The 10,331-nt window shown below is 37.7% G+C and overlaps 1 protein-coding gene across 1 annotated transcript; it reads right to left on the bottom strand.

Moving 5' to 3' along the window:
- Positions 1 to 4,373: 4,373 nt before the first annotated feature.
- Positions 4,374 to 8,562, bottom strand: YAE1 (YAE1 maturation factor of ABCE1). Its single transcript, XM_040259500.1, has 3 exons — positions 8,387 to 8,562; positions 6,841 to 6,962; positions 4,374 to 4,979 (listed from the first exon to the last, which is right to left on the bottom strand). Exons 1-3 carry the CDS (start codon positions 8,513 to 8,515, stop codon positions 4,550 to 4,552), a joined length of 681 nt encoding a protein of 226 aa, XP_040115434.1. The 5' UTR covers positions 8,516 to 8,562; the 3' UTR covers positions 4,374 to 4,549.
- Positions 8,563 to 10,331: the final 1,769 nt, after the last annotated feature.

Raw genomic sequence — 10,331 nt, forward strand, 5'->3', positions numbered from 1 at the left:
ACTAAAACTGTTCAAATAAAATTTTTATCACTAAAAATTATACTGTAGTATTCATTTAGTGATTGGTAAATAATATTGTCTTAGTGCCACTATTTAGCTTCGTACAAGATAAAGACAGAATTTGTATATGTGGATTCTTATAAACATGCAAAATGAAAAGGAAAAAAAATTTAAAAGGCAAACATAAAGGTTTGTTTTCTCGTCTAAAAATAAAATATAACGTGATGCATTTTGGAATTCTAAATTTCTGATTTCATTTTCATTGTGGCTAGTAGATATAGTTATTTTTCCCTCTCATCAAGCAGTACATATGCATCTATATACAGGGTGCGATGGTTAAGTGCTGGGGATATAATGATGAATAAGGTAATTCCCTGTAAGTTTGAAGTCAGAGGTACTCAAAGTGATGCAGAAGGAACACTGGGAAGGGCAACAACCTCTGCCTAAGATAGGTAAAATTTGAGTTAGGATTGACAGATAAATAGGAATTTGTTGGGAAAGAATGATGTGGAAGGAATGTTGGCAAGGAATGATGGTCTTCTACTCTTCTAGGCAGAAGAGTCAGAGTGAGTAAATTTATAAGTTGGGAATTGTCCACAAAGCACTGCAGTATATAAAGAAGTGTAGAGTGTCTGTGTGCATAGTGGAGCAGGATGCAGGATGAGAAAGACTGACAGTACTGCTTGGGTCTGGAAATGAAATTCAAGTCTATAATTTACCCAGTAGAAGCAAGTAGTAATGAGCAGGACAAAGAGGAAAAGTGCTGCTGCAGAAGGCAGGTAGGGGGAATGTAAAGGTAGATGCCCAGTGATGGAGGAGACAAGTGAGAAGACTAGAAACCAGTCAGTCAGGGCAGCTGTATGATTTAGTAGCCACCAGGACCTTGACTAAAAGCAGTTTGAAGCTGAGGAGTGAATGCGGAAAAAATAATTTGAGACAGTGACAGCAGACTCTTCTTCCAGAAGGTTTGTTGAGAAAAGGCAGTGAATGAGGGCAAAAGAAAGAAAAGTAATTATGGCGGTGAAGTACTGATATATTAATGACAGAGACTTGAGAATTTCTATAGAGCAAGAAATCTGAATGGTAGTTTATTAACATGACATATGATATTCGCTTCATCTACTGGTTGGAAATTAAGAATCTCTCTCTAAAATACAAGTGAAAACTCATAGCGGTCAGAAGGACCATCATTAAAAAGTCTACAGATAACAAATGCGGGAGAGAGTGTGGAGAAAAGGGAGTCCTCCTACACCGTTGGTGGGAATGTAAATTAGTGCAGCCACTATGGAGAACAGTATGGAGGTTCCTAAAAATGGAGTTACCATATGAACCAGAAATCCAGTAAATGACCTACTCCTGGGCATATATGTAGACAGAACTATAATTAAAAAAGGATACACGCACTCCTATGTTCACAGCAGGACTGTTCACAATAGACAAAACATGGCAACAACTAAATGTCCCTGGACAGATGAATGGATAAAGAAGATGTGGGACAAATATACAATGGAATATTACTCAGCCATTTAAAAAATGAAATAATGCTACTTGCAGCAACATAGATGGAACTAGAAGTTATCAAACTAAGTGAAGTCAGAAGGAGAAAGAGAAACATCATATGACATTACTTACATGTGGACTCTAAAATATGATAAAAGGAACTTATCTACAAAACAGAAACAGACTCACAGACATAAGAGAACAGATTTGTGGTTGCCAAGAGGGAGGGGATGTCAGGGAGGGATGGATAAGAAGTTTGGGATTAGCAGATGCAAACTATTATATACAGAATGGATAAACAACAAGGTCCTACTATATAGCACAGGGAGCTATACTCAATATCCTGTAGTAAACCATAATGGAAAAGAATTTGAAAAAAGAATCTCTATATTTATTTCTCTTTATCTTAGACTGGAACACAAAGCTCTAATTAGTTTGAAGACAGGTGAAAATCACAGCTTGGACTTGGTTCAAGGCTTTTATTTTGGTGTACCACAAAAGCAGTTAATGAGCAGTGCTAAGGATATAAATGAGGTAAGGATGAGGTAGGTGAATTCAGCTGTCCACTGTCCACTTGTCTGTGTATCACAAAAATTTTGGTGGCTTCAACAGCTCTGTCAGAGAAGAACAGTATTATGGGCTTAAAAAAACCCAACAACAAATAAAAAACTCCAGGTATGTCAGTATCTAGAAATAACTTATTTAAGGTGAAGATTCTGTTTTTAAGGAGACCACATCACCCAAGCCTAATGTCTGGATCCTGGGTCTTGAAACTCTTGGCTATCTGCTCTGGGACAATCTTGCTTTACATTTATGTTTATCTAGGGTCTTTTCATGGCAAGAATTGGTAGGCCTATAATATACAAGGCAGGGTAAAAGACACAAGGCAAGGTTTCTTGCTGGTTTTAGTACAGAGGCTCAGGAAACACGTATAAAATGAGCATTCCATTACTTTTCCTCTGCATTTCAGGAACTTCTGTGTTTTCCAAAAGGCAATGTAAACTTAAAAGAGATGTTTTCAATCTAACAGCCTCATTTAACTCACGTAATTCTCTTGGCTTCCTTTTCTGTGAACATCTACTCAAAACACCCTATTTTCAATGGCGCCAAAGGTTGTTATCTTCAGGGAATGTCAGGGTGAGCTCAGATAAAATCTCTAGATTTGCTGCACTCATGAAATTTTTGCTCAGGGTGACTTTCTTGAGATATATTATTAAAGATGGGTATATTTCAAATCTAAGACTTTAGAGACTGCTTATAATATTCCAGGTGGATTTGAGATTTTTGCTGCATTCATACATATGATGATAGTATCTGTATAACAAGGCAAATTACTAAATCTCTGAAATAATAATATTTACATCTAGAGAGATGTGATCAGATACTTTTTAAAAACCAGCTATCAAATGTCACTTATCTTCAGTATGTTTTAGTAAGTTCTAAACACTTTATGGTTTTCTAATTTCAAATTTGTTGCCTCAATTTCATAATGTTTGGTGAACTTTAAGGAAGTCCAAGATTGCAGTAGTACATTTTCTTGATCTCCTGAAATACCTCTTTTATCAGAAAAGACTGTCTTTTAGAGTAGATGATAGATATAAGTTAAGGCTATCAATGAGGGGCAATCATTTGGGTGTCTCTGAAGTCGGATTTGTTACATAAATTTGTGTTTCAGGCAAAAAAGTGATGGAAAACTTTTTCCTGATCTTATATGCTTAGGTCCTAGAGCAAAAATCTGTATCTAATTTTGTCTATGCTAGACTAAGAATATTGCTACAAGGTAATAAAGAAGTCAGTGGCTTCAATGTTTTATTACTAAATAAATATGAAGGTAAACTGCAGTTTAGGAATAATCTGGCACACTGTCAAGCAATATAACTGGTTAAAACTTGGAAAAGCTAGGTAAGTACTTGAGCATGAAATGTATTTTCTGTGTTTTCTTGGAATTGTGTCCTTACTTCTAATCATCACAAAACTGAAACAAACTTTAACAAATATCACTTATATGTGGAATCTAAAAAAATTATACAAATAGATACAGACTCACAGACAGAGAAAACAAACTTATAGTTACTAAAAAGAGAAAGGAGGTGGGGATAAATTGGGAGTTTCAAATTAATGTGTACACACTACTATATAGAAAATAGATACAAAGAATGTACTGTACAGCACATAAAACTATATTCAATATTTTGTAATACCCTATAATGGAAAAAAATATATAACTGAATCACTTTGCTGTGAACCTGAAACATTATTAAAAAATTACACTTCAACAAAAAATCAGTAATACTTAAATAAAAAAACTAAAGCAAACTTTAGAATTGTTTTTAATTATCAGTATAAACATGTCTTCGGCTTTATACTTATTAGCCTCTTAATTTCAAATATAATACATCTACATATATATATATCTGTATGTGTCTATTTACAACTTTAGCCTTTAGGTTATTTTTTGTAACTTTGGTCTGATTAGTTGCTGAGGTCCTAGGCATAAGACAATGTGACAGGAGCAGAAAGTAAGGCTAAGTCCTTACAAAATAACAGTTGATGCTTGAACACATGGGTTTGAACCCTGAGGGTCCACTTACACTTGGACCTTTTTCAATAGTAAATATTACAGTACTATATGATCGGAGGCTGGTTGAATCTGGGATTCATAACTGCAGATATGGAGGGCCAGCTATAAGTAGTATGCACCTTTTTTTACTGCATGGTGGGTGGGTGCTTTTAAAACCTGTGTTCAAGGGTCAACTGTAGTCTGATTCTTGTTAATTTCTGATAGTAATGAGTCCCCAGAAATTTGAAAATGAAGACAACTGGAATTTTTGAGCATATCTTAAACCACATAAAAACTGCCAGTGACAAAGAAAGAAGGATTATATTACCTTTAATAGTATTAATTTTGAAGATGTTTCAACATTACATGAAGGGATACCCTTACAAGTGAAGTGTAGAAACCAGTGCAAATTTTGGTTAGCTTGTTCAGAAACAAAATGTTCTAAAAATGTTCTGAACATCGCTTCCATTATTAAAGTGAAGGTAATTTTTATAGTTGTTTGAGGTGTTGTAATATGTCTACTGATACTCCCAGCTGTTTTACCAAACTGGCTGTCTGTTCTAAAATCCAAGTGAGGCTTGGGTTTTCAGGGCGTGCATGCTCCTGGGCTCTACAACATTCTAAAGATGAACAATCTACTTGACTAAGATTCTTACTACAGTTTTTGTTAAACTCAGCATTATTTTCACAGAATCTTTCATCTTTAGCTTCATCAGTCTTTTCCTCAGCTGGAGCTACATGACAAAGGTCCATATCCTGAAGGGAGTCCAATAAATCTACAACCTGTGGCTGTGAAGTGATTGATTTCAGATGTCTGAGCACACACTCTTCACACTGGCCAACTGCATCCAGAAGATTATTTATTTTACTGATCAAAGCCGAACTATTATCGTGAAGGTGACACCAGGAGAGCAAAGCACTGAACGAAAATATAAATAAGAGTTAAAGAGGAAAAAATTAAACAATCAAAGGCTTTTAGAATTTTTGAAGCTAAGGCTTTCAGGTTTCTCTTCTAGATAAAATCATACAAAAATTATTAATAATAGCAATGTGAGTCAAAATCAGGAAAGTAATGATAGTAAAATAAGATTATAAATATAAAAGACATTATCTTTCAACAAAAATTAAACAACTGGATTTAATCATATAAACTGTTTATAATTCATAACCCCTCCTTCACAGGTCCTCATCTATTTTTCCTGATTTTATTTTCCCCTTATGATTGTGTAGCTTCTGTTGAAGATGGATACAACTCAAGAGAAAGAAAAAACCTGAAAAATCAGTTTTTCTTTTAAAGGCAGCAACCAGCTTCTAAACTAGTGATTCTCAATCTTGGATGCACATCAGAATTACCTGCAAAACTTTTAAACTTTATCAAGGTCCAGGTCATACCCGAGACCAATTAAATCAGAATCTCGGGGGGTATTATTTTTTAAAAGCTTCCCAGCTGATAACAAGGTGTAACCAAGGTTAAAAATCACTGTTATAACCGTATAGCTGCTTGACATCAAAACTGAAGGTGAGGGGAAAAAAAGTTTTGCGACAACTCACTTTTCCAACTTTGTTAGAGTAGCTACTTTACTAACAATTTTATTGAAGGTTAGAATTCTTCCAGTCCTAATAATTATTTTTCTTTACTTTGTTTTTAGTATAGATAGTACTTTTACTTTCCTACATTCATATTATTCATGTCACGAAATAATGGTTGTTGTGAAAATTAATAATGTTAGCAACAAGTTTTGTTTTTTTTTTGGCCATGTCACACAGCTTGTGGTAACTTAGTTCCCAGACCAGGGACTGAATGCAGACCGTGAAAATGAAAACATGAAGTCCAAATCCACTGCATTGCCAGCAGATACCCTGCAATAAGCTTTCTAAGCTTATAAAAAATTAATTTAACTTGATGAGAAGATGAACACATGATCACTTTCTTAGTATACTATAAATGCTGATTCCTGACAGCTGAATTTTATAAAACCTCAAATGTAATGAACTTTTGTATTGATAACTTTTTTCTAATTTTATTTTGATTTTTTTCTTGGCTGTGCCATCTCATGGCATGTGGGATCTTCATCTCCTGACAAGAGAGCAAACTTGCATCCCCTGCATTGGAAGTGCAGACAAGTCTTAACTACTAGATTGCCAGGGAAGTCTCTGTCCTGTTTTGATAACTTTTATTTCATACCTTGTAAAAGTCAGTGATTCTTTGAAGCATTTATGTTTTTCTTTACAGAGGACTGTTTAAAAGGTACAAAGCATCAGAGGACAAGCCTGCCGTGCTCCTAGCTCCATGTGCCTTTGGACCACTTGGTTCTAATACATGCCATTATTCCTATGAAATCCTGACAGGTATTCAAAGTTCAGGAATAAAGTAAAAGGAATACTTTTTCTGTTACTGGCTATACTCTTCATCAGGTACCGCTAGTCTAGACATCTGTTTTATTGTGTTCTGCCACATGTGCAAGAATAAAAATGTTACCCAAAACCTGAAGATTTTTTCAATTACTTTGAGATACAGATTGGTGGTAGTTCAGGTAGCAAAAAAGAAGACAACTTTCTATCATTTCTTTGCAATAAAAGACAACATTTGGCTCACATATTAAAGTGGGTAACTGCTGAATTTTTGAATGCAATTTTAGTCTATGCTCTGCAGTACCCTTTTGTGGATTTAACACTAGGGGAAACACCAGCTTACAGTTTATTTTTATATATTACTTTCATCAAAACCCTCCACTAGTACAAAGGTTAAAATAATTCAGCATTTAAGTTTTAAAAATTACCTCAATGTTCCTCTGAGTTGTCCATAGTTTATAATGACTTCTGCACCTTCCTTATAACCTTGATTGAAGCCTTGTTGAAGAGTAACTGCTTTGCCAGCATCTATTCCATCTCTGTAGCCTTCCTAAAAATAAGTAATGAAGAATTATAGCTGTAACTTAACACCAAGTAAACCAGTGTAGGTTTTTCTAGAAAGCCACAGAACCAATTTAGAAACTGATGAAACAGGCCTCTATTGTGTTATTTAACATCATGGTTCTATAACATGGCATAATCACACAATCAAAGTAGACTATGCTTCTCATAAAAGTTTATTGTTGGTTTATTCCATTTTGGTAGTCTAGATTTATTGCACACATTTAAAAATACTGATTCTACATATTAAAAAAAAAAAATCCGTGCTAGCAATAGCTCCACAGAAAGGAAACATGGAGAATTAGGTGTCTGGTCCTTTAGAAACTGGTTTGGTGTGGGTGGGTAAGGCAGGGCAGGGTTACCAAGGTCTTGGAACTGGAGTAGGGAAAGAGGAAATTGGTATAGTAAAAGGAAGACGAGAGGTCTGGTTTTAGAAATTTTGCTTGATTTAGAAATTTACCTTAATATAAGTAAACTGAAAATCCTCTGTGCACAAGGATTTTGTCCTGCCACAACACTCAAAAGGTGCTCAGTATTTATTGGTTTAGCCTCAGCTTCATGTAAGCCATTTCTGAAGTTGACAACATTGTTGTTGTGCTAAGCAAATATTATTTTACTGAGACATTAAACAAGGGCAGATTTAATGGCAATTTAATGGTTGGCAAGGACACTAGCAGGCACAGATCTCACCATCTGGTCCTCACCCTGAACTAAGCTCTGAAAGCTCCACTTGGAAACTGGGTGTGTGTGGTATTAAGCTGAGACTCAATGAATAGTAAGACAAATTAGAGATGGATAATTCACACCCAACAAATTAAAAAAAAGAAAACACATTAACACTCCCTTACGTAGCCACTACCATTCCTTATTTTGTTCAGTCGCTCAGCCTTGTCTGACTCTGTGATTCCATTCCTTATTAGCTTTCTCTTACTGCCCTCTGACAACATTCATAAGTTCACTTTTTCCATCTGTCCTGATTAACACTACTCCTAACTTTAGGCTCCCCACTTATTCAAGCAACCCATGTCAACTGCCTACATGTCCTTTGACAGACATAATTGGAACAATGTAAATGTTTCTCGTCCACCCCTTTCCCTCTGATGCCCATCAAACTGAAATCTCTTCAAAGTCTCTGACAAAGGTTATATTTTTCGGTCCCCGCTGTCCACCCAACACACTCCACGGGCGCTCGAGGAAAGCATCCTGTGGTGTCGCACGGTTTCAAGTAACCCACTGGGAAACCCTAGCAGGACATGGGCCAGACAGAATGGTAAGAGAGAGGGAGGGCAGCGCCAGGCCAGGCCGCGACCACTCCGGCCTTCATCCTGGGACCCCACCTTCTCACAACTCCCAGCTCCAGCGCTAACAACCCGGTACAGCAACGGACCCCCCGCCCTCTCCACGCAGCTTTACTTTGACTCGTCTCTGCATATGGCTCCGCCATTCCCGCTGCACCAGGAGCGACTCATCAGCTTCCTCGTCAAACACGTCCCCTTCCTCTTCAGGACCTTGGACCAAAGAAGCAGCTTGAACCCACGACATCACTGAGGCAACCACAGGGCCGCCGGACGCCGGAAGGGCCGGCAACTCCTTCCGGTCCGAGGGGCGGGGCGAAGACCCACTGCGGGGCTCGCGGCACCGCTGCGCGTGCGCGTAGATGTGCGCGGTGTCTGAACGTTGTGACGGGTTCACAGGGTGGTCACGGGTCCCAGGAAGGTACTGGTTTCCCCTCGAGGCTTTTGCTCCCTAATATTTGGAAGTACCCATAACTAAGCTGGAAATGTCGCCGTGCACTTGTGGGCCAGGCGGGTTCCTCCCACGTGGAACCCCTCTGACCTTGATTGCGGAAGGCAGCGCCAGCATTCAGAGAAACACTGTGCTCTTCTACCGTGGTGTCTGCTGGGGTCTGGGTTTTGAAGACGCGTGCATTGGCAAAACCTTTCGAGGTAGTTCTTTTGAGGCACTCCGTCATTCCCTAGTGGCTCAGATGGTAAATCATCCGCCTTACAATGCGGGAGACCCGGGTTCATTCCCTGGGTCAGGAGGGTCCCTGGAGAAGGAAATAGCACCCCACTCCAGTACTCTTGCCTGGAAAATCCCATGGGCAGAGGAGCCTGGTAGGCTACAGTCCATGGGGATGCAAAGAGTCGGACACGACTGAGCTTTCTTTCTTTGAGTGCATTTAAAGGTTTGGACTGCCCCACTGTTTCAATTGTTAGGAGCGTGGAACAAAGGACATTAAAGAAGTTAAGATATTGCAGCTCTATTGAGATCAGTAAATATAGAGAGCGTTTATGAAACGAAATATATCTCTCACTGATTCACAGCGTCCTTCTCTGACTCCTGTTCCTTCTGAAATGCCAGAAAAGACCACTGGTGAGGATGGAGACTTGTCTTTATATAAGAACTCAGCACCAGCACTGTTCCGAATTGTAGTAGGTGTTGAAACAAAAGTTAATGAGTGAATAGATACCATCAGTATTCCTGTTTGGCCCTTTGGGTACTCATGTGGTAGTGTGTGTTCATAGCTCAGTCCTGTGTGACTCTGCAAGCCCACAAACTGTAGCTCTACAGGCTCCTCTGTGCATTGAATTCTCCGGGGAAGAATTCTGGAACGGGTAGCCATTCCCTCTTCCAAGGGGTCTCCCCCTCCTGCGTTGCAGGCGGATTCTTTACAGTTTGAGCCGCCAGGGAAGCCCATGTGGTAATGATGATTTACTTAGCTAACAAATTTTCTTGAATATTTGCCTTGTGCCAGGCACTGTTATATGCTTTTGAGATACATCAGTGAACAACACACGGAAGTCCCAGCTCTGACATTCATGAGGAAATGCCAGAGGATAAGCAATAAACACTATATAAGTAAATTATACCGTCTGTTACAAGATTATGATACATGCTATGAAAAAATATTTATAAACAAAGTAAAGAGAGCTATGGGTATGTGTGTGAGTGAGGGCAATTAGGTAGTATATGTTACCATTTTAAATGTTCAGAGAAAATTTTTTGTATATATTTAATATATGAAAAATATATGCAATACTTGGTAGGTCCACGGAATATATAAAAACATTGTGACACTTTGTAACAAAAAGCCTTAATAAACTAATCATAATCCAATATAATTGATACTAAATAATAAGTTACTCCAATAATTTAAATATAATATTGGACATAAGCATCTTCCTAAATAACATTTGAATCAAAAGGTAAATAAAAATTAAAACAACATAATAAGCAATAAAAATCAGAATAATTCATACAAAAAAACTTGAGAACAAATGAAAGCTGTCTTATTAGGCAATTCTGGAGGCTTTAACGTTTTTATTATTAAAGAAGAAAGAGAAACAAGACAGAA

This window comes from Oryx dammah, unplaced genomic scaffold (genome assembly GCF_014754425.2).
Source record: "Oryx dammah isolate SB20612 unplaced genomic scaffold, SCBI_Odam_1.1 HiC_scaffold_18, whole genome shotgun sequence".
NCBI lineage: Eukaryota > Metazoa > Chordata > Mammalia > Artiodactyla > Bovidae > Oryx > Oryx dammah.

Bases quoted from the DNA above. Each gene is read 5' to 3' on its own strand.
- YAE1 (XM_040259500.1), bottom strand. From the start codon at position 8,515: ATGTCGTGGGTTCAAGCTGCTTCTTTGGTCCAAGGTCCTGAAGAGGAA. The intron at 6,963-8,386 runs GTAAAGCTGCGT...ACTTATTTTTAG, and splicing joins ATATGCAGAGACGAGTCAAA to GAAGGCTACAGAGATGGAAT. The intron at 4,980-6,840 runs GTAATTTTTAAA...ATTTTCGTTCAG, and splicing joins CAACTCAGAGGAACATTGAG to TGCTTTGCTCTCCTGGTGTC.